This window comes from Electrophorus electricus, chromosome 14, assembly GCF_013358815.1.
Source record: "Electrophorus electricus isolate fEleEle1 chromosome 14, fEleEle1.pri, whole genome shotgun sequence".
NCBI classification, from domain to species: domain Eukaryota; kingdom Metazoa; phylum Chordata; class Actinopteri; order Gymnotiformes; family Gymnotidae; genus Electrophorus; species Electrophorus electricus.
The window spans coordinates 10,193,529-10,213,889 of record NC_049548.1 but is presented as its reverse complement, the minus strand read 5'-3'; the positions used below and the strand labels follow the sequence as shown (position 1 = coordinate 10,213,889).

Here is a 20,361-nt window from a genome sequence, read left to right as displayed (position 1 = left end):
AGGCAAAACAGAGTGTCTAGTTGTTCTGGGTATTTTAGTTAGTGTGTTACTGGATTTACTAAGGTAGGATAGTACCCCCTCAACATTCAGAATCTTCTAAATATGTAAATATGTAATACATTACTACACGGTGTCAGTACTCAAAGGAATCAGGAAAATATATATACATATAAACCTTTAGACCACTAATTTAATGGCCTACCTTTGAGTTTATTAGTGGCCCTTTGCGGCTCAGGGACAGTCTTGCTTGGAGGAGGAGTCAATAGCGGGGCTTTCTTATAGTAGCCTACCACGTGATCAGTTCGCTGTGTCGCAGGCTATTCAGTTAGGAGCGCCGCGGCGAGGCTCTTTCATTCTGCATTCCGACCGGAGTCGCGCAGCATTTTATATTGTTATCACTCACAAAACATCACCTATCTGTTTACCCGCATTTGAAAATGACTTATCGATTCAGGTATTTCTTTCATTAGTCTAATTACAGAGTTTTGCTTATTCGCGCCTTGACTAAACCAACAATTTTGCATCTCTTGACAATGTCAGATGGGAATTATTACTTGACGCGTGATGGATGGCATAAATTTAACTAACCGAACTTTTGGATAATGTGCAATATAGTAAAGTGTATGTGATCTGGACCACACGGGAGATAGCTAAATGCGCCCTCTATTACGACTGTTCATCGAGAGCTCTGTGGACAAGACATCAAGAAAGCCTAAATGGTAAACTGTCAATTAACTATTCATTATTTTTATTAGGGCTGATTTACATTTGTCGTAAAAACTGTGCATTAATTTTTACACCAGTAGTTTGCATTTGACTCCGTTATGTAAAATCTGCTAGTTTAAATTACTAGATTAAATTACTTGATTTGTTTTTTTTACGTCAGATAAAATCACACAGTCCAACAAGACACAGTTTAACTGTCGATTTTCTGTCGAGTGTTAGACAGGTTTTAATACTGCACCGAGATTTAATAATTTGAAATTTTAAAAAGTACGAAAGGATTAATTGCTTCCCAAATCCTTCACCATCATTTTAATGGTATACCTCTGCAATGTACTGTGGCTATTCATTTATTTACATAATAGCACATTTTAGATGCCAGCAAAGGTTAGCAATTCTTTTTTAAAATGTGTCAGTGAAATTTGTATACTTATATCAAAGAGTAAAAGCAGAACTGTGAAATGTGGTTAGGCAGAAAAAGAAATGTGAAAGTACAAATGGCTAAATACAGGTTGGATGGTGTACAAAGAAGAAAGAAAGTAAAAGAATGGTATTTACAGAATGAAGAAGTGCACCAGTGGTAACAATAATAAATGCTGTATCTGAACAGCCTAGTTGTAGATCTTTCGCCCTAATAGCCGAGTTTAACAGCTCTTTGTTCCTGTTGACACGAATAAGTTACTACTCTCCATTCTATGGTTCCCTCCAATAAAAGAAAATATAGCTTACTGCCTAACTTCAGACCTCACACAAATGGTAAATTCTTTTCCCCATGCCACCAGCTTACTGTGCAATTATCTTAAACAGTCTGACCTTCACTGGCTTATAGACCCTGTTAGTTTTGACACAAGAGGGCTATTATGACATAAATAAAAAACATAGGCAAAAATGCTTTTATTAAATGCTTCTAATGTTTAACTGGCTAAAATAGATTTCTTAAGAACTATTCTATCCTCAATGATAGATGTTTACAGTAAACAGTAATGAAGTGTATTATAGTCACTTTAACTATGTGTACATATGTCAATTAACTTATTCTGACAGCTGCCATGTAGTCTGTTATAGCAATTAGGCATCACAACGTGATATTCTCAAATGTTTCAAGATAATCTTGGGACTACTGTTTGAGGAATCATGCATTATAATGACCTACAGTCACCCCCAATTTAATAGCGTGAAAAGTAGCTACTGTGGGCTGGGAACCATCTCCACCTCACTTGAGTGATGCTATGATACTGTTTGCATAGCCCAGGTAAATAAGAAAGGGCTTCCTTAAGAGATAGCAGCTTTTTCACAGGATCCATGTAAGTATTGCACTCTAAAGTGAATTACGAAAGCGCACAGTAAAACATTTTACATGTATTTTGCATGTTTTACATTCACATGATAGGGTGATAATTGATAAGGTAACACTCTCTAACACAACACGCACTGTAGCTGTAGATAGGAGTCAGCTGTGGGTGACTAGCAGAATGGAGCCTTTTCTTTAGTTTATCAAATCCAGGGGCTGTGGTTTATAGCACTGAGGCTGCTTCGACACGATCTGTGACATTTAAATTTGTGTAGATAGTGAAGCTCTGTAAAAAAAACTGATACATACTTACTTTGAGCAACAATAGGTAGGAAGATGGTCAATGGTTATAGATATATATCACTCTGGATTAGAGTGTTTGCCAAATGCTTTTATATAAATGTGCACAGTTTGTAGACTTGATAAGAAAAGAAGGCAGTATGTGATACCATCCCAAAGTTTGGTTCAATTCATACTTTGCAGAAACAGGGCTATCCTGTTTGGCTTCTTCTGTGAGTTGCTTTAGCCAAGTGGCATGCACACAAAGATAACAGTAGAACATTGCTGTATGATTGGAATGTCACCTTGAATGTGTAGATAGAGATGGAAAGAGAGAGTCTTTGGCACCATGTGAAAAGAGCGATTATGATAAAAAGGTATTTATTTAATTACTCCTTCAGACTAAAATGCTTTTTCTAAAATGCTTTGTTTAAAAGAACAACTAATTGGTATTGTTATTGGCAGTTATTTATTAGATTACATGAATGAATTTTATTTTAAATGGCTTTGGGCAGGAATTCCAGTATAAAATCTGCCAAGCATTCTTAGCCATGTACTAAAATCTATCTGTATTTCAGGCTATGATGCAAAGACTTAAAAGCAATATCCACATCTTGCTCATGACACAGGTGTTGTTTGGCATGTGCTGAATGTTTGCTCAGGAGTCTTGCTCAGAAAGCAAAGGGTACTCAGAGCGTCCATGTGTAACTTTCCCAGCTAAGTGTTAGGGCACACAACCCCGTGCAGGAAATTTCCAGCTGAATTTCCCGACCAGGAGCTGTACTCCTCCAAATACCTGCCTTATGAAACTCCAACAGGGTCTACTGAGTCCACTCCTCTGTGTCAATATTGAATACTGAACTCATTCAGTTCTTTCAACTAAATTCATTTGAGTTAATTTATTCAGTGCTGTGGTGTGAACTGGAACCAAGTAACCACATCATGACTTAATTTAACAGTAGTGAGTTTATTGCATGCATTGTCAGTATTTAAGTTGAATTACCAGGCTAATGCATGTTTGAATACATGTAGTGTAGCATGCAAAAGATGTATGGTTGAATACTCTATTATTCAGTAAATCTAAAACCTCAGTTCATTTGTTCAACCTGTCAGTTTCTTGTCCTCTGAAAAAATACATGTGGCACTGAAGATTTACAGACTCTAAGAAATGTGAATCACAGTAAAGAAAATACCTGGGACAGTGCGATTGTGAAGTGACAGCTCAGAGCTCAGTGTACACATAACAAGGTTTTTCCTAAATGTGGAATCAGTCTTAAAGCTTTTTGGATCAACAGATTGTTTCTAATACAGTGTTTAGCTGAGGCAGAATAAATGATCAAGAAGACAAAAAGTCAGTGTCTTGATGTGTCACAATCCATTTTTATGATAAAGTTACTACAGTGAATGGTATGTTCCTCATTGCCAGCCTGGTAAAAATGGTAAAACAGCACTGTTGATTTGAAAGCCGCTGGATGTTGAAGCGGAGGTATTTTTTAAAATACATTTAAAAAAGAAAATGTGCAGGGAAAGTAAAAAAGGCTTGTACAAAGTACTTTCAAACAAAGAAAAAAACAACAACAAAAACACATTAAATGTAATTGTATAAAAAACAGACAAAAATATTCATTAAAATAAACAAATACAGTTAAGTCTTTTTATATTTAAATTTGTTAGCGTGAGATTAAACTTTTAACCTGTTTTTGAAGCTGATAGTACAGTTTTGTAGATGATGGTGGTAAACAGTCCCAGATTGAAGACCCTCAGTAAGAAAGTGTAAACCGTCCAAGTGAAATCCTAAAGTAAGCTCTATGAAGGTTATTAGAAGATCTTGAGAAATAATGATGAACTTGAAAGTTGTATTGAAAACTTTTCAAAGCAGTCAGAAAAAAGATGTGAATGAAATAGAAAATAAACTGCCATATTTGAAAATGGTTAATTTCATACACACTGGGAATTTAAATATTTTGAAAAAGTGGTCACTTCATCTAAGTATTATGCTAATGAGCTTTTCACTATTCTAACAAAGTGTTTCTGAAGATTATGTAAACAACTGACTTTACTTTTGAAAGTACTATTCCAAATGATATTACCATAACAGAGGAAAGGATACAGAATTTTAGTAGCAGTATGGATTTGATTCTTCTGATAACACCAATTTGTTTTTGCTATTTTATTTGAAATGAAGGAAATGTGCTCTTTCTGAGTTTATAGATGAGATTAATTTATGGTCATCTTTAGCAGATATAAAAATAATGGTGTCAAGAGTAAATAAAATAATAATACATTATTTATTGCCAAGTAAAAATTATTAACATATATTAAAAACAATAGGGGTCCCAATATTGACCCTTGAAGAATTCAACTGTCTATATTCTTTAGACTGGAGGAAGAGCTCTGTTATAAAACACTGTTTTCTATTGATAATAGCTTCTGAACCAATCTAACTCCACATTTTAAATACCATAATATTGCAACTTCTGTATCACAATACTGTGATTCATTGTGTCAATTGCTTTGGATAAGTCAATAAAAACTCTTTATTTCATTGTAATGGAAGGTTCTCCATTATCTGAACCAGGGCCATGGATGTAGAACGTTTTCCCAGACACCATATTGGCGACAGTATAACAGTTTGTATTTATTAAGATGAAGGATGAGCTGGTTGTAGATGACCTTTCCTTAAACTTTGGCAATACATGGAAGAATAGATATATATCTATAATTAGAGAATATATTTATATAAGGGGACCACCTTTGCCCATTTCTGTTCATCAAGAAATATGTCAGAGCAAAAGATTTGGTTGATAAGGTGAAGTAATGGTTTTGAGAATAATGGGAGACATTTCTTTATTAATACCACTGGTGGGAAATCATCCAGACCAGCAGCAGTGTTCTTGAATGTATTTATAACATTGTTTACTTCCAATCAAAGTTACAGGCAAAAACTTGAAAGCATTAAATGCTGGTCTGATAGTGATAGCGGAGTATCAGGTATTTTTCTAGCTACAGAGGGTCCAATATGAACAAAAAAAATAATTGAATTCATTAGTAATTTAACTTGATTAATGATGACTGCATTGTGCATTTGATATTGAAATTTGTAGTCTGGTTACACCTAATTGTGAGTGCAATGATGACTTGCCATGTGCTTTTCATGTTATTCTGGGCTCTTTAGAATTTGTTATCATAATACTGTTGTTTCTCTATCCTGAGTGTGTGCTGTATCTTATTTTAAAATTTAGCATAGTTTCTGCACATTAAAGGGGTAGGATTCTTCAAGTAATCTTTGTAAAGCTTGTGCTTTTTACTGATTGCTCTCTTGTGGACATTGCTGATTCAAGACTTAAAATGTTTGTTAAGATGCTTCTTTACAAAAGAATATAACTGATTAATTCCTTGAATAATGATTTCTCTAAATACAAAGTAGGCACATTGTGCATTACCCTTGAAGGTCATTCCATATACAGTTTGAAATGTATTCAATGAATTTGTTAGTGTTACTATTATTACATTTTCTGGGAATAATACCCATTCTATATGTGCCTATAACTATAGGACTGGAATAGGACTGGCGTATGATTGTAAATGTCAGCATAAAGTATACTCTTGGTACTGGTTACAATGCTAATGAAATTGAAAGTCTGCCAAGGAAGAAGGTCAATATTAAAACCTTCCATCATATACCCCAATCTAATCTTCCTCTGTGATTTTATTCAAAATATTTGTAAAGTTTTTTTCAAAGGAATATCTATTTTATTATGGCTGTCTGTGGGTACAACCAACTATAGCACTTTTATCATATAAAAAAATTATCGAGCTGAATGAACACTGCCTCTGCCTCATTACTAGATCATGAAAATTAATGTAATTTTTAATAAACAGAGAGACTCCTCCACCAGGTCTGTCAGTCCCATAGTATGAGATGTGAATATATTCAGGAAAATGAAACAGAAGCTTTATGATTATTCAATCAAGTTTCAGCAAAGCTCATAATAGCAAACTGTATAGGAAATAATGATAATGGAGCAGAGTCGTACACCAATGTTAAACACCGAACTCTGCAAGATAAGATTGGCGTAGAAGCATAGTCAGCATGGTGGCCTGGAACATCGCAGCCCACGGCAGATAGTCCGAGGAGTCGCAGCAACAGCACACACCGTTTAAGGTGTAGTCCATGTAGCAGACCAGCAAAAGCACTTAAACCAGTCTAGTAGATGCTGCATTCTTGAATGGGGTGGCAGCAAAGCATGAACCTGATGTTTATTATATAGAGATATTTACATTTCCAAACCACTGATGAAAATTAAAAAAAACAAAACAACATACGATTCCATTTGTTCATGTTGGTTATTATGAAACGTGTGTTTATTCAGTTTACTGGACCGTACCCTTTTTTATATACAATAACATTTATACAATACAATATACAATATACAATACTGTCACTTCCAACTTTATATCATTCTAACCTATGTAAATGTATTTTTAATCTGAAATACTTGTAACCTAAGCAGCTAATACATTTTTAGTATGAACTATACATGCTAGTTCTATACCATAAATACTCTATACCATTTTTAAGCATTGTGTATGGCAAATGTCATTGTCAGTGAGTTTTTACAAATGTTTTTGCATATGGAACTTTTTACTTGTAAGCCTGACTCAGGCGCTTGATAACCTGTAATGAGATGAATTCCCTAAGATAGGAAGCTGTACAGTGTTGTGACAGGATATGAGCTCCCCTTTGCTCCATACCTGAAGTTATCAAATAAATCATTGATAATAATTCTTATTATCAATCATTCTTATCATTTTTACCATTTTGTAATAATGCACATACAAAGAAAATATTTTTCTCTGTTATGGGCCTTTCTCTTTAGCTTGGTCATCAGTTATCAGGTGGAATTTTTATGTTTTAAGAAAAGAAAAGGTCTCCTCACTCATCCAAAGATTTCCCAGGGCTGTTTCTATTTATTCTCTGCTGTGTTATCTGATTCTATCTAAAACAATTTCTGTCATTGTTGGACACCACTTCATTGTCTTTCACCAGCTTGACTTTAAAGAACTGGTCAGGCCAGTTCCTATAGATATTCCTTTTGCTGAGTGTTATAAATTCATCCCAACCCACTAGTTTTACCACACCCAGATCTACATCACCTTCTTCTGAGTACTAATGAGTGACACCTGTTTATCTCCATCCATTCCCTTTTAAAGTCTCCCGTTCTCCCAGACCTCTTTGCAAAGTATTGCCATCCTAGTATGCATACCAAGTATTTTCTTCTCCTCCTGTTTCCTCCCCAGACTACACCTCTCTCCTAGCCCTTCCGTTCACTCTGGACTCTGCCTGCCTGTTCTGACCCTGAATATGACTGACTATGCTCTCCATCATGATCTCCTGGTTACTAACACTGATCCTGCAAAGCCCTCATACAGCCCCTATCTGTATTGTGATCCGATTAAAGTCTTTTGCATTTGGATTAAAACTTGTGTCCTAGTATAAAATAAGATTATGGAGCAGGAAGGGATCATCTCTGACTTATGGAGTACCATTCAGAGACTCACTAGCGGTCAGCTATGTTCTTCTGAAGAGACTTTTTCAAGAGCTGCCTTGATTAACCCAGCTGTTGTGTCCATCACATTTCTTGAGTTATACGATGGCTTGCCTGAGCATTGCAAAAACTTCCTAATGCAATGTACTTTACATATCATGATTCTTAATTCATAACCGAATCTCAGTGCATCCATTTTGTTTTATCCTTGCTCACGAGTGAGGCAGGTTCTTGGGGGACAGCCTTATGGGATAGTCAACATCCCTCTCTGCAGTCAGAGGGCGCATTCTATTCTCTGTTTAAAGCAGCATTTGACCACCCGGCCTCAGGAAGGGGTCCCGGAATCAAACTTGTTGAACTTCATCAAGGAAGACGCACTGTAGTGGAATATGCTAGAAAGTTCTGCACTATCGCCACAGGTAGTAAGGGGGAGGTAGTGCCCATGCAAGTGGATCGATGCAGTCTATCAACACGTGAGAGCAGCAGATGCATCTCCCTGGGTCTTTGCCTCTATTGAGGAGGAGAGGTTTATTTTTGTGTGTAGTGCCCCATAAGACCAAGGGGCAGAGAAGGCTCCTAATCCCTCAACACCAGTAATACATTCCTCTATTTTTGTTATTTTAACCAACTAATGTTTCCTTCCTTAGTACCGTGGGAGGCAGGTCTGAAACTTTTTCGGCTCTAGTGTAGCTGGGAATTTTTTAGGTTCCAGAATAGTCACTATGCTGGGAATACCTACCATACCCATAGATCTACCCTTGCAAATCCATACTCTCAATGGTTAACCCATCTGACAAGGGTTGTTTACACTACAGACTGTTCCTGTGGTTTTCCAGGTAGGATTGTTTCATTCTGAAACTGTACAGTTTTTTTTCTGTTACCACTTTCTCATGACAATATTATCCTGGGATATCCCTGGTTGGCTATGTATGACCCCTACATTTCTTGGTTTCGGTCTGAATTGCTATCATGGAGCTCCCATTGTCATAAGAACTGTCTTCCACTTTGCTCTACCACAGTGGAAAGTCTAGAGCTGCCAGACCTCAAAACAATACCTCTTCCTTATAGAGAGTACAGTGATGTATTCAGTAAGTCCCAAGCTATTGTTTTACCTCCTCACAGAAAGTGAGACTGTGCTATAGACTTCCATCCCGGAGCACCACTTCCCAGGCATGCTAAACCATACCCTCTCTCTCATCAAGAGAATGCTGCTATGGAGGAATATGTTCAGGAGGCTCTTTCGCAAGGTGGAAGACTGCTTTTGTCACAGCACATGGACATTGAGTATCTGGTATTCCAGGAGTTCATGGATGAGATATTTCATGATATGATAAACAGATTCCTTATTGTGTATATCAATGATATATTGATTTAGTCTCGGTCACTATTAGAACATCTGCAACATGTCACTGCTGTTCTAGCCCGACTCAGACAACACCACCACTATGCAAAGGCTGAGAAATGATTTCCATGGGACAACCTTCTTGGGTTGTGCTATTTCTCCAGATAACATCTCTATGGATCCTGACAAGGTTACTGCTGTTGTAGACGGGCCAATGTCTGTTACCATTAAGGAGTCACAAAGGTTCCTGGGATTTTCCAATTTTTGTAGAAGATTTAACAGGAATTTTGTCACCCTTAACTGATATTCTCAAGGGGCAAGCTGACAGGAGAATAAGATGGAATCCACAGGCTGAGGAGGCCTTCAGGAGATTAAAAGTTGCTTTCATGTCAGCCCCAGTCTTGCATCAACCAGATCCCTCGCTTCCATTTCTGATGTAGGGTCTCTGACAAAGGGGTGGGAGCATCCTTGTGCCTTCTTTTTAAGGAAACTCCAACCAGCAGAAAAGAATTACGATGTAGGCAATTGTGAACTGCTAGCTATTAAGATAGCATTAGAACAGTGGAGATACTGCTGGAGGGAGCACACCATTCTTTCATTGCGCTTACTGACCGTAAGAACCTGGAATAATTAAGATCAGATAGGAGCGTGACAACCCAACAGGCCAGATGCCTGTTATTCTCATGTTTTTGCTTCTCAGTCTCTTGTATACAAGGCCCTAATAACAAAAAAGTCTCATTTGTATGACAAGGAAGAAAGACCAGAGAGAACAGAACATCTTGCCCAAACACTGTTTCTTGTCTCCCATTTGGTGGGGGTTTTCAGTAAGAGTTGGAGGAAGCTCTGAGAAAAGATCCTGGCCCAGCGGAATACCCCCCAGGGAAACAATATGTACCCGCAGTCCTGAGAGGTGACCTTGTGAGATGGGCACATACTTCATTGTGTACTGGACATCCGGGGATTACGTGTACTACCAAGTTATTGTCGAGGAAGTATTGGTGGCTGACGTCATACGAGATTGTGGGGTCCTGTAATGTTGGTGCTCAAATCTACACCCTGCACGCGCTCCCCACTGGTGAGCTCCATCCCTTTCCTATTCCCAAACGTCCCTGGTCCCATCTCTCAGTGGATTTTATAACCGACTTACTGGTCTCAGAAGGTAACACCATGACTATGGTGGTGGTAGACAGGTTTTCTAAGATGTGTCAACTGATTCCCTTTCCCGCTCTCCCTACAGCCATGGAGACTGTTGATGCTATATTTACTTTTGTTTTCAGAGTTTTACCAGGTTTACCACAGTTTGCCTCTCAATATTGGAGATAGTTCTGTAAAAGGCTCAATATTATTGCCAACCTTTCCTCAAGTCATCCCCAGTCCAACAGAGAAGTAGAGAGGACAAACCAGGAATTAGGAAGATTCCTCCAGCAATTCTGACTGGCCTCAATACCTCCCTTGGGCAGAATATGCATGTGATTCAATCAAGCAATCATCAACACTACTAACTCCTTTTCAATGTGTTTATGGATTTCAGCCAGGCTTCTTCCAATGGGATGACACCCCTACTGACATCCCTGCTCTGGATCACTGGTTCAACAACAGCACCAAGACATGGGAGGTGGCACATGTTCAGTTAAACAAATGTTTGTGAACTGCCACCAACGTCCCACACCTGTGTTCCATACAGGTCAGAGAGTATGGGTGTCCACATGTAACATGAAATTTGGATCTTCTTGCCATAAATAAGCCCCTGTTACATCAGCCCCTTTAAGGTGCTCAGAAGTATCAACCCGTTTTCTTATCGTAGACTGCTCTCCTGGTCTCCTGGTTACTAATGCCGATCCTACAAACCCCTCATATATTCCCTATCTGTATTGTGATCCCATTAAAGTCTTTTGCATTTGTATCCAACCTACCAGTGTCCCAATGTTCTTGACAGAGTTTCTAAATGTTGAAAATTTCAAGACATTTACAAAAATGTATTCTATATGCATAATTGTAATGAATACAGGTTTCCTCAAGTTTCCTCAAGAAAAACAAGCTGGAATAACATGGATGTCTATATCAGAGTCAAGTTTCCCACTGTTCATGGACTTATTGGAATGTCATGGAATGTTAAAAAGTCTATTCCAGGCAAGGTCAGGGGATTTGATCATTTTTGATGAAGTCATGGAATATCAAGGACTTTTGTTTGTAACATCTTTAAATTTCAGTGGCCATGTATCAAATGTTATATTTTCATACATTTCCTGCCTTGTGTGAGTGGTTGTTACTTGATTTTTTTATGTACCTAAGTTGTGGAAATTAAGCTTTTTAGTCAGTAAAGGTCAAGGAAAAGTCAGGAAATTTGACATTAGATTGGGAACTCTGAGGAGTTATGAAAACACTGTACCTCTTTCTTGGTCAATGCTGTGTGAGTTGTTTGTTTTTGGCATATATGGTTAAATGTGCTTAGCGTGGACAATAGCATAAAATACTTTCTCTTATTTCATAGTAACACTGTAACCTTCTTGGTTGGTAGTTCTTACTGCCAAATTTAAACATCCTCTTTTTCACTAGAGGCATTGCAATAGAGAGTGCAATTTTTGATTGATTGAGGTGACCCTTTAACGTCCATTACTGATAGATGAAAGCATCTATGCGTTAAAGGAGCAGGTGCGGTGGGAGCTTATATTAGCTGTGATGTCTCACCTCTCCCACTTCCTCAACTGTACTTTCAACCACAGTAGATAAGTGACAAGGTATTAGTTTTTATTTCTTTTTAGCAAGCTGAATAAGTGTCTGAGTCTTAAAGTCTACATCTTTTTTTTTTTTTTACCTAAGATATAACTAGCATGATTCAATCAATATACAGATATTTTAGTGAGTGTTTGCGCAGCCTTGAGCACACCAGGTATCCACACATGGTGATTCACTTAAAGCAAAAATTCTGTTTGCATTTATTGTCTTTGTAAATGATGAGATATAGAAACATGATCATTCAGATTTTGTTAGGGTAGACAGTGAACACAGGCCACCTTAGTTTCAGTCAACCAAAATGCAAATTCCAGCTGTCCTCAGTGTGTTACTCACAGGAGTCCTCAAGAAAACCCCAGACATGACCAGGATTAAAGGCTCTCTCTCTCTCCTCAGTAGAGGAAGGGAAGAGCAGGCAGCTACTGTCTTTCTCACTCTTGAAAAGCAGCTCTGTAATGAGTTGACAGGTGTTTGGTTTCAAATGAGGCAGTTGGCCTCTGTCTGAGCAGCTTCTACCCACGTACACAAATAAACTACGATAGATGAGAATTCCTACTTCATATTTTGTCAGTCAGTTAAGATACAAAAGTATTCAGGTCTGTTCATCTAAATCTATGAAGTCATCAAAATATAACATCAGAAAAACAAATAGCCTTAGAATTTTTTCTTATTATTATTGTTTGTGTGTGTGTGTGTGTGTGTGTGTGTGTGTGTGTGTGTGTGTGTGCATGTGCATGCATGTGTGTTACAGCCACTGCATTGAGTTTGTTCTGTGTATTTTTGCATTCTCAGATTTGTTTTACAGGTTGTCCAGGAGATGGCGATGCGACAGGATCGGTGACAAGATGATTCAGTGTTGTGACTGGGTGGCGGATTTGTCAGCTATTAGTTAAATACTCATTGGTGCCCCATGGTGCTTTGAGTGGTAGACTCCACGTGGTCATGGTAGATGTTGTGGGTTATGACCTTGTACCTAACACTCTTTGTACTTAGTTCCTTTAGATGGAACTCTAAGAGATTGTATTTAACACTGTTTGTAGCAAGTTCTTTGGTGGAGCCTTTTGGCCTGTATTTGACATTGCATGGGTTTTGTAAGAAACCTTGAGATGTTATATTTATGGGTTCTTAGAACTGTAATCACGAGTAGTTCTGATACTGAAAGAGTGCTATGAGAAATACTAGTTCAATACAAAGCTGTGTAATATCTTTCAGTTTGTTTTCTTTGTTTGGAGTTGTAGAGCTAGGTACCATTTCTCCTGTTTTTACTTCATTAGGGAAGTTGTGGTATAGTTTTCTTTGCTGTTCTTTTGTTTAGGGAAGTAAGTTGTCAGAGGGTGGTTAGATTGTTTTGTTTGTTATGTTGGCTTGAGCCCACTCTGATGTTATATTCCTGATTTGTTGATTTACTTGTGATTTTTATCGTAGATTTTGATGAAAAACTAGTTAAAACCTTCTGTGGTTACGTGTCTCCATGTGTTTTCTTTATGTTACTTCCTTTTTTCCTTAGACCAAGCCATCATAATAAGGTCATAACAGTGTTTGACTGCACAACAGTGACAGAGAACAAATCTGTTCCTGAGCACAGTTACACTGGTTCTATACAGGTCTGGAGAGTGTTTCTTTGAGTTGCTGTGATAAAGCACAGTGAAGAATACAGAGGGGATTGTTCGCTCTCTGCTTTTCAATCCTATCTTTATCTCTCACAGTGGGTGGGCTGGCTCTGAGACCCCCCAGCGACACCAGGCAATGTGTCGCACTTCCACCATGCGACAGCTGATTCAGCTGAGTTGTATGAAGCAGTATATGATGTATATGTATATGTTTATTATGGTGCGTTCATTATGAAAGCACTGACAGACTACTCTTTACACCATTTATGTATTTTCAAACCAACCATTTAGTTTAATTTGTGTGATTTTAAGTTCACTACTTTTCTTGTATGAAGAGGAACTCTGTCTGCAAATTGCCATTCATGAACAAATCAAATGAACAGGAGTCTCAGATACAAAATGATTTGAATATAGTTTGTGTGTGTGCATGTATGTGTGTGTGTGTGTGTGTGTGTGTGTGTGTGTGTGTGTGTGTGTGTGTGTGTGTGTGTGTGTATTTCAGAAGTAAACTGAAGCTAGAAGTTTCTAGAGTCAGTACAGCAGTGGAGCCCATAACCCTCCGGTCTCAACATCAACTGCCTTAAAAATGAGGCTTAAATACACCATCACTTTTATCTTCATTGTGGCTCTGGTCATCATTGAGAGAGAGAACAACATAATTGCAAAGTAAGCCCCAATTCTCTCTCTCTGACTCTCACTATCTCTCCCTCCTCTCTCTTTCAAAAACAAGCATTTATATTAGGCATGGCTTCAGACAATGAATAATATGAATGATAAACTAAAATGAGTAGTAAACTGAAAATGAGTGTTCTGAGAAAAAGCCAGTAGAGATAATCACAGCACATATATCATACCCTTTCAGCTGTGTCTATCATGTGAATTCCTGGTGATCTGATTGCAGACAGGCTGACTGCATTTAAAACAGGTGTTTCATATTATGCTGTTATAGAACAGGTGTGCCAACAGGATTTAAGAACAATCCTTGTCTGTGCCTGGAAAAGTATTGACTTACATATATCATACATCAGTACTGACAGTGCAATTGATCTTGACAATGACGTTCTTTCATAAGTTACTGAACTGGTTCAGCCTATGTCTAACTAAAATGGTAGATTTTCTTTCCAAAGGGCATCATGGTGCATCAGTCATCACCAGAAGAACATATGTTTTAAATATTATATTTTTTATGTAAAGTGTATAGTGTATACGGAATATGTAAATGAACTGTATTGTAAGTGTATTGTGAAGGGTCTCAGCCCAGGTTTCCCCTACGTTTCTGCAGTTTTCTGCAGTTTGGCTTTAGTCCATTTCTTAGCTTACCTGATCTAAGTAATAAGGTGCTGTAGAATGCTTATTACCTGACTTAAATGTGTTATGACCTGGAGAATCTCAATAGAACCAACTGACTTTGCATCCTCAATGTACTTGAATCAAAATGAAAACTTCAAAGTGTAGAATCAGATGGCAAAAATATTGGTAATTTTGGTCTAAAGTTCTGTGTGTCTGTGTTTCTAAGGGTTTCGGATAAGATCACTTCAAAGCAGACTCCTCAAACTCCCCTCCAGGCTAGTGGATTATTCTGGAGTGGTCTGGCACAGAATGGCTCTGGCCTGCCTGGCCTGAGCCAGACAGACCTCTTATCCTACCAACACATGAAGTGGTGGCTGGAGAATTTCACCAAGCCCAATGGCAGCAGCCTGCCATCCGCGCCTGACGGGAGGAAACACATCCTCCTATTGGCCTCCACTCGGACAGGTTCCTCCTTTGTGGGTGAGTTTTTTAACCAGCAGGGAGGGAATATGTTTTATCTGTTTGAGCCACTCTGGCATGTGGAGCGCATGCTGACTCTGGACAACGGTGGGACCAATGCCTCGGCTTCAGGCTCTGCCTACCGCGACGTCCTGCGTCAGTTGTTCCTATGCAACTTCTCATTGCTGGAAAGCTTCATTGAACCCCCACCACAAGCTCACATCACAACAGCGCTCTTCCGCCGTGAGTCCAGCCAGTCACTGTGCGAAAAGCCTGTTTGCACACCTTTTGTGAAGAAGGTGTTTGAGCGGTACCACTGCCGCACACGCCGTTGTGGCCCTCTCAACCTCACGCTGGCCTCTGAGTCCTGCCTGCAGAAGCAGCACCTTGCCATAAAATCTGTACGCATACGGCAGCTGGAGACGCTGCGCACCCTGGTGGAGGACCCGCGCATGGACATGAGGATTATCCAGTTGGTCCGAGACCCGCGTGCAGTGCTAGCTTCTCGCATGGTGGCCTTCTCCAGCAATTACATGCACTGGAAGAGGTTGGCCATAGGTGGAGAGGTCCCTGAGGATGATAATGAGGTGAGGAAGCTCAGAGGGAACTGTGACAACATCCGTCTGTCGGCAGAGGTGGGTCTGAAACAGCCCACCTGGCTGCGTGGCCGCTACATGCTAGTGCGCTATGAGGATATTGCTAGGTTTCCCATGAGAAAAGCAGCAGAAATGTATCGGTTTACAGGCATCCCCTTCACTTCCACAGTGAAGACATGGATCCTAAGGAGCACACAAGCCTCTAGCGCGGTAAGTGGAATATACTCCACCCAGAAGAATTCCTCCCAGCAAGTAGAGAAGTGGAGGTTCAACATGCCCTTTAAACTGGTCCAGATGGTGCAGAAGGTGTGTGGCCCCACTTTGAATCTGTTTGGCTATAAGTTTGCTGAAAATGAAGAGATGCTAACCAATAAATCAATGAGTTTGATTGAAGAAAGGACTTTTCTGTGACCATACAAAGATCATTTAAAAGAGATGAAGTTTGATGTCATGACATATATAATATTTTATATTTATTAATGACACTAGTCCAAAATAAGTCAGACTCTATCATTCGCTCCATGGTTAATGAGTCTGTGGATTCTCTCTTGGAATTCAGTGAATTCTCTCTTGGAATTCAGTCCTCAGGGGCAGGTTATCAAAAGGGATAGACCAAATAAACAGATAAGATAAACAACTCCATGCTACCTTCACAAAGATCCCTGAGGGAACTTGATTTTCTGATAAAAATATTTTTGTCAGAGATGTATTTTACCTAGAGAATAAGACAGTTACCATTATTTGTAATGCCTGATTGTATTTCTGCAGCATAATGATGTATTTTATGAAGAGACATGTGTAAAACAAATAACAAATCTCATCTCATTTTATCATATCACTCTCCAACTAGTTCCATTTTCAGTTTAATTACAAATGCTGCTTTCATTCCAAATATGAAACTTGAAATGCAACATCTTTGTAATATCAGAAACCGCAATGCTAAAACATATAAAATTTTCTTCCACAAAAGTACTTTAACAGTTAACAGTGAGGTTATGATGGTTACTGAAAGCAATTGGAGGCCAAATAGCTTGATGAAGTTAGTATCATACTCTGAGCAGTATGTTTTTCAGAAACATGCACCTTGAACCTACCCTTGCTGGCCACTTTTTTAGGTACACCTTTCACACACTTGCATTTTACAAGATCACTTTTACAGTTTATAGCCCATCTGATAGGAGGCATAATTCATCAGCTACCCCAGAACCCCATTCACCACTGGTCAGGTTCTGACCACAGGACCACTGCGGACAGTGGAATGTTTGTGAGTGTTGAACTTGCTTAAACATACCATTGTCATTGCAGGCTTGAGAATGTGGTGGTACCCAAAGATATTCACCTAACAGTGGTCATGGGTTCAGAAACTGACCACTGATGAAATTCTAGAGGATGACTAGCACAAATTATGAATGCTATCAGATGAGCAACAGGATCTAACTGTACACCCATAAGGTGTATCTAATAAAGTGGGTGGGAAATACAATGCTATCTTGCCAATCCTGATGTCTATTATTATTATTATTATTATTATTATTATTATTATTATTATTATTATTATTATTGTTGTTGTTGTTGTTGTTATAAGGGGCATCAGAATGTTACAGATTAACACATTGTAATTGGTTTATATGTTTAGACTATTAGTAAAAAAAAAAAAACATCTCTGTATATTTACCTGTATCTTTCTGTTACTCCCTAAGGCTGTCTTTCTCCACCTTTGCCAATTTGTTTATTTTGTGATTTAATTAGTAAACGACTGTATAAGTTTAAGCGTGTGTGTGTGTGTGTGTGTGTGTGTGTGTGTGTGTGTGTGTGTGTGTGTGTGTGTGTGTGTGTATTGTGTTGGGTCTCCTGTGTGAGCGCATGTTTACGGTGTAGTACTGTATGTTCCTACATTCCTTCTGCAGCTGGCTTGCAGAATTGTGTAAATGTATCTCTAACAGTTGCTGACACAGGTCGTGTGACTAATGCTTAATGGAAGCCAAGGACCGATAACAGGACTTAACATGTGAAATGTAGCATGTGTTCAGAACAGTCCTAAATTAGTCCTAAAGCTAAAAGGTAAAGCTATTGCTGTTTGAAATTCTATTTAATGATGCTGAGTCTTTTTTTAAAGAAATGGTGCCTTTTCATTTCTGTTTCAAAAATGTTTTTATTATTAATGTCAAGACTTTGTGAAATATATTGAGCAAAACTTAAAATGTGTTTCTTGTCTGAATACTTAATACCCAGTATAGCTCTCCCTTTTGGGTGGAGAATTTCAAAATGAGAAAATTTACAAGCAAATTGTAGACTGTAATCTGTAATAATTACATGCTGGATAATATCTTACTCACCTATACTTAATTAGCACAGATACACCAGACACACTTGCTCTCTGTATCTGTACCAAGCAATTGAATCTAGCAAATAATAAATCTTATTTTTTTAAGGATGCAGGTTGTATGGATATAAATGCTCTGTTTTTTTTGTTTTTTTTTAATAAATGCTCCATTTATGTCTTGTTATATCATTATTTGGAATCAAGAGTTTGCTGACGAACAGTTTTCCCTTGGAGGCAAAAACTGTGTTAAGACTTGTGTTAATAATGTAGACTTTTGAGTAATACTGTCACTTTTCAATGGCACTTCAGTCTGAAATACTTTTTGTATAAGTCTCTTCTTATTACACAAAATAATAAACTGTGTATAAAAGCTGAACGTTTGACATAATTTTAGTGAAATGGTGTAACAGGAAATAGTAACAGGCTGTAAGTTCAGTGTCTGTAATACAGCTAGGCCACAGTGGGTCACAAACGTACCACATTTTCTTTTATACAACAGAGGCTGTTTTAATTACAGATAATTCTAAGGTCTTTTTTTAATGCTGCTGTCCATACCACAAATTTTATGATGCACTCTGTTCCAGGTCATGTGGGTCAGGCAAGCCCAATCTAGGCCATAAACTATGTCACACTGAAAAGGCGGAATAAACTGGGGACGGAAAACAGGAATTGGAAGGGAGACGTGGGAACTGTTTTCACATGAGACACTGAACTCATTCCAGTCTTGGTGTTTCTTCCTTGTTAAAAAAATCCTTGGAACTGCTAATTAAGATCCTGATTACAAAAGAGCATAGCCTCAAAGTGGCACCATCATTTCTTCCTCAAACTTCCCAGGACCTGGGCTTTGAGACATATGTCTCCAAGGAACGCGCTTTTCTTTTCCCTTTGGCTCCTTGTGTATCCGTCTGTCTTTCTCTCTCATTTTGTCTCCCACTTTCTTGGTTCCTGTCCATGCCACATGTGAGTGCTTCACTGAGTTTCTTATAGGAGCTCCTACTGAAGGGCCTGACTGTTTACTACTGTTCTGGCTTTGCTATTTCCAGCAGCCAACAGAACTCCAACTCAGTAATTTTCCCTGAATTCCTCATATGCCATGGGGAAGTATTAACCTTAGGTGACCACACCCCTGTGAAACACACACAGACAGAGATAGAACAGAAAGATCTGCTATGGACACCCTTATCCAATTATTTAGTCACATCATAGAAATCCCGCCCCACCCCCAACACATAAACACAAGCACTAATCTACTCTTATGACACCATGTTACTATAAACTTCATTTCTACTCTGCAAAGATCTTTCAAAATGCTTTGTTATGAAGCCAGACATTGAGGACAAGGCACACCTAAAACTTTAAACATTCAACAAACAGGATGCTCAGAAACTCTTCAGAGGGACAGAAAGTCTCAAAGAACTGTTAACTGAAGTTCTAAAGATGAACTGTGTAGTCTAACTTCTCTGACTCATAAAGGATTACTTCACCCAAAGACAACTAGCATTTAGGATATTAAGCAAATACTGAACAAGTGTCAGTTAGCGTTGCACTTTTAATTCAGTAAGCATTACAAACTTTATTCAATTCTTAGTCAAATATTTTGTACTAAAGTGATTCTATGCAACTAGCCACAGATGCTTATGTAGTAATAGTACTGACCCACAGAATCTTAAATGTGAGCTCCATGTGCAGTAGGTGGGGCATCTGGATGGTTAAAGCAAATATAGAAAATGCTAACCACCTTCCACAGAGTTAAAGGCCCTTTTAAAATGCTCACCAGTGAAATAAAGTCTTGCAGCTCCACCCTTTTGCCATGCTCTTCTACCCACTGCCACATCCTATCATTACATAAAGGGCTGGAGGCAGCAGGAAGTCACACACAGCATTTATTTACTTATTTAATAACATTTAGTTCATTTGTTTGTTTTTCATAACAGGTAATGTTTATTAATTGCGTTCATTTGTATGTGTATGTCTAGAATGCTTTTCTTTTTTTAGTATGTTTATCGTGCATCTTTTTTGCGTATTTTAATGGGGTTTACAGCAGTTGTAAGTAACTGTAAAGTGTTTAAACCTAATTTATTCTGGAGTATGTGTGTACAGTGTGTGTGTATGGAAGGGATATATATTATTTATGAACAATACCAAATGTCTTTCTAAATATCTTTG

General features: G+C 38.3%; 1 protein-coding gene across 2 annotated transcripts; it reads left to right on the top strand.

The window, feature by feature from the left end:
* Positions 1-375: 375 nt before the first annotated feature.
* Positions 376-17,957, top strand: LOC113588408 (carbohydrate sulfotransferase 3-like). 2 transcript variants are annotated; one of them, XM_027027575.2, is made up of 3 exons: positions 376-454; positions 616-719; positions 15,044-17,957. In XM_027027575.2, exons 2-3 carry the CDS (start codon positions 655-657, stop codon positions 16,281-16,283), a joined length of 1,305 nt encoding a protein of 434 aa, XP_026883376.1. In that variant the 5' UTR covers positions 376-454; positions 616-654; the 3' UTR covers positions 16,284-17,957. The 2 variants fall into 2 exon arrangements, with proteins under 2 accessions (XP_026883376.1, XP_026883375.1); XM_027027574.2 differs by lacking the exon at positions 376-454 and adding an exon at positions 14,030-14,193 and having other exon boundaries at positions 651-719.
* Positions 17,958-20,361: the final 2,404 nt, after the last annotated feature.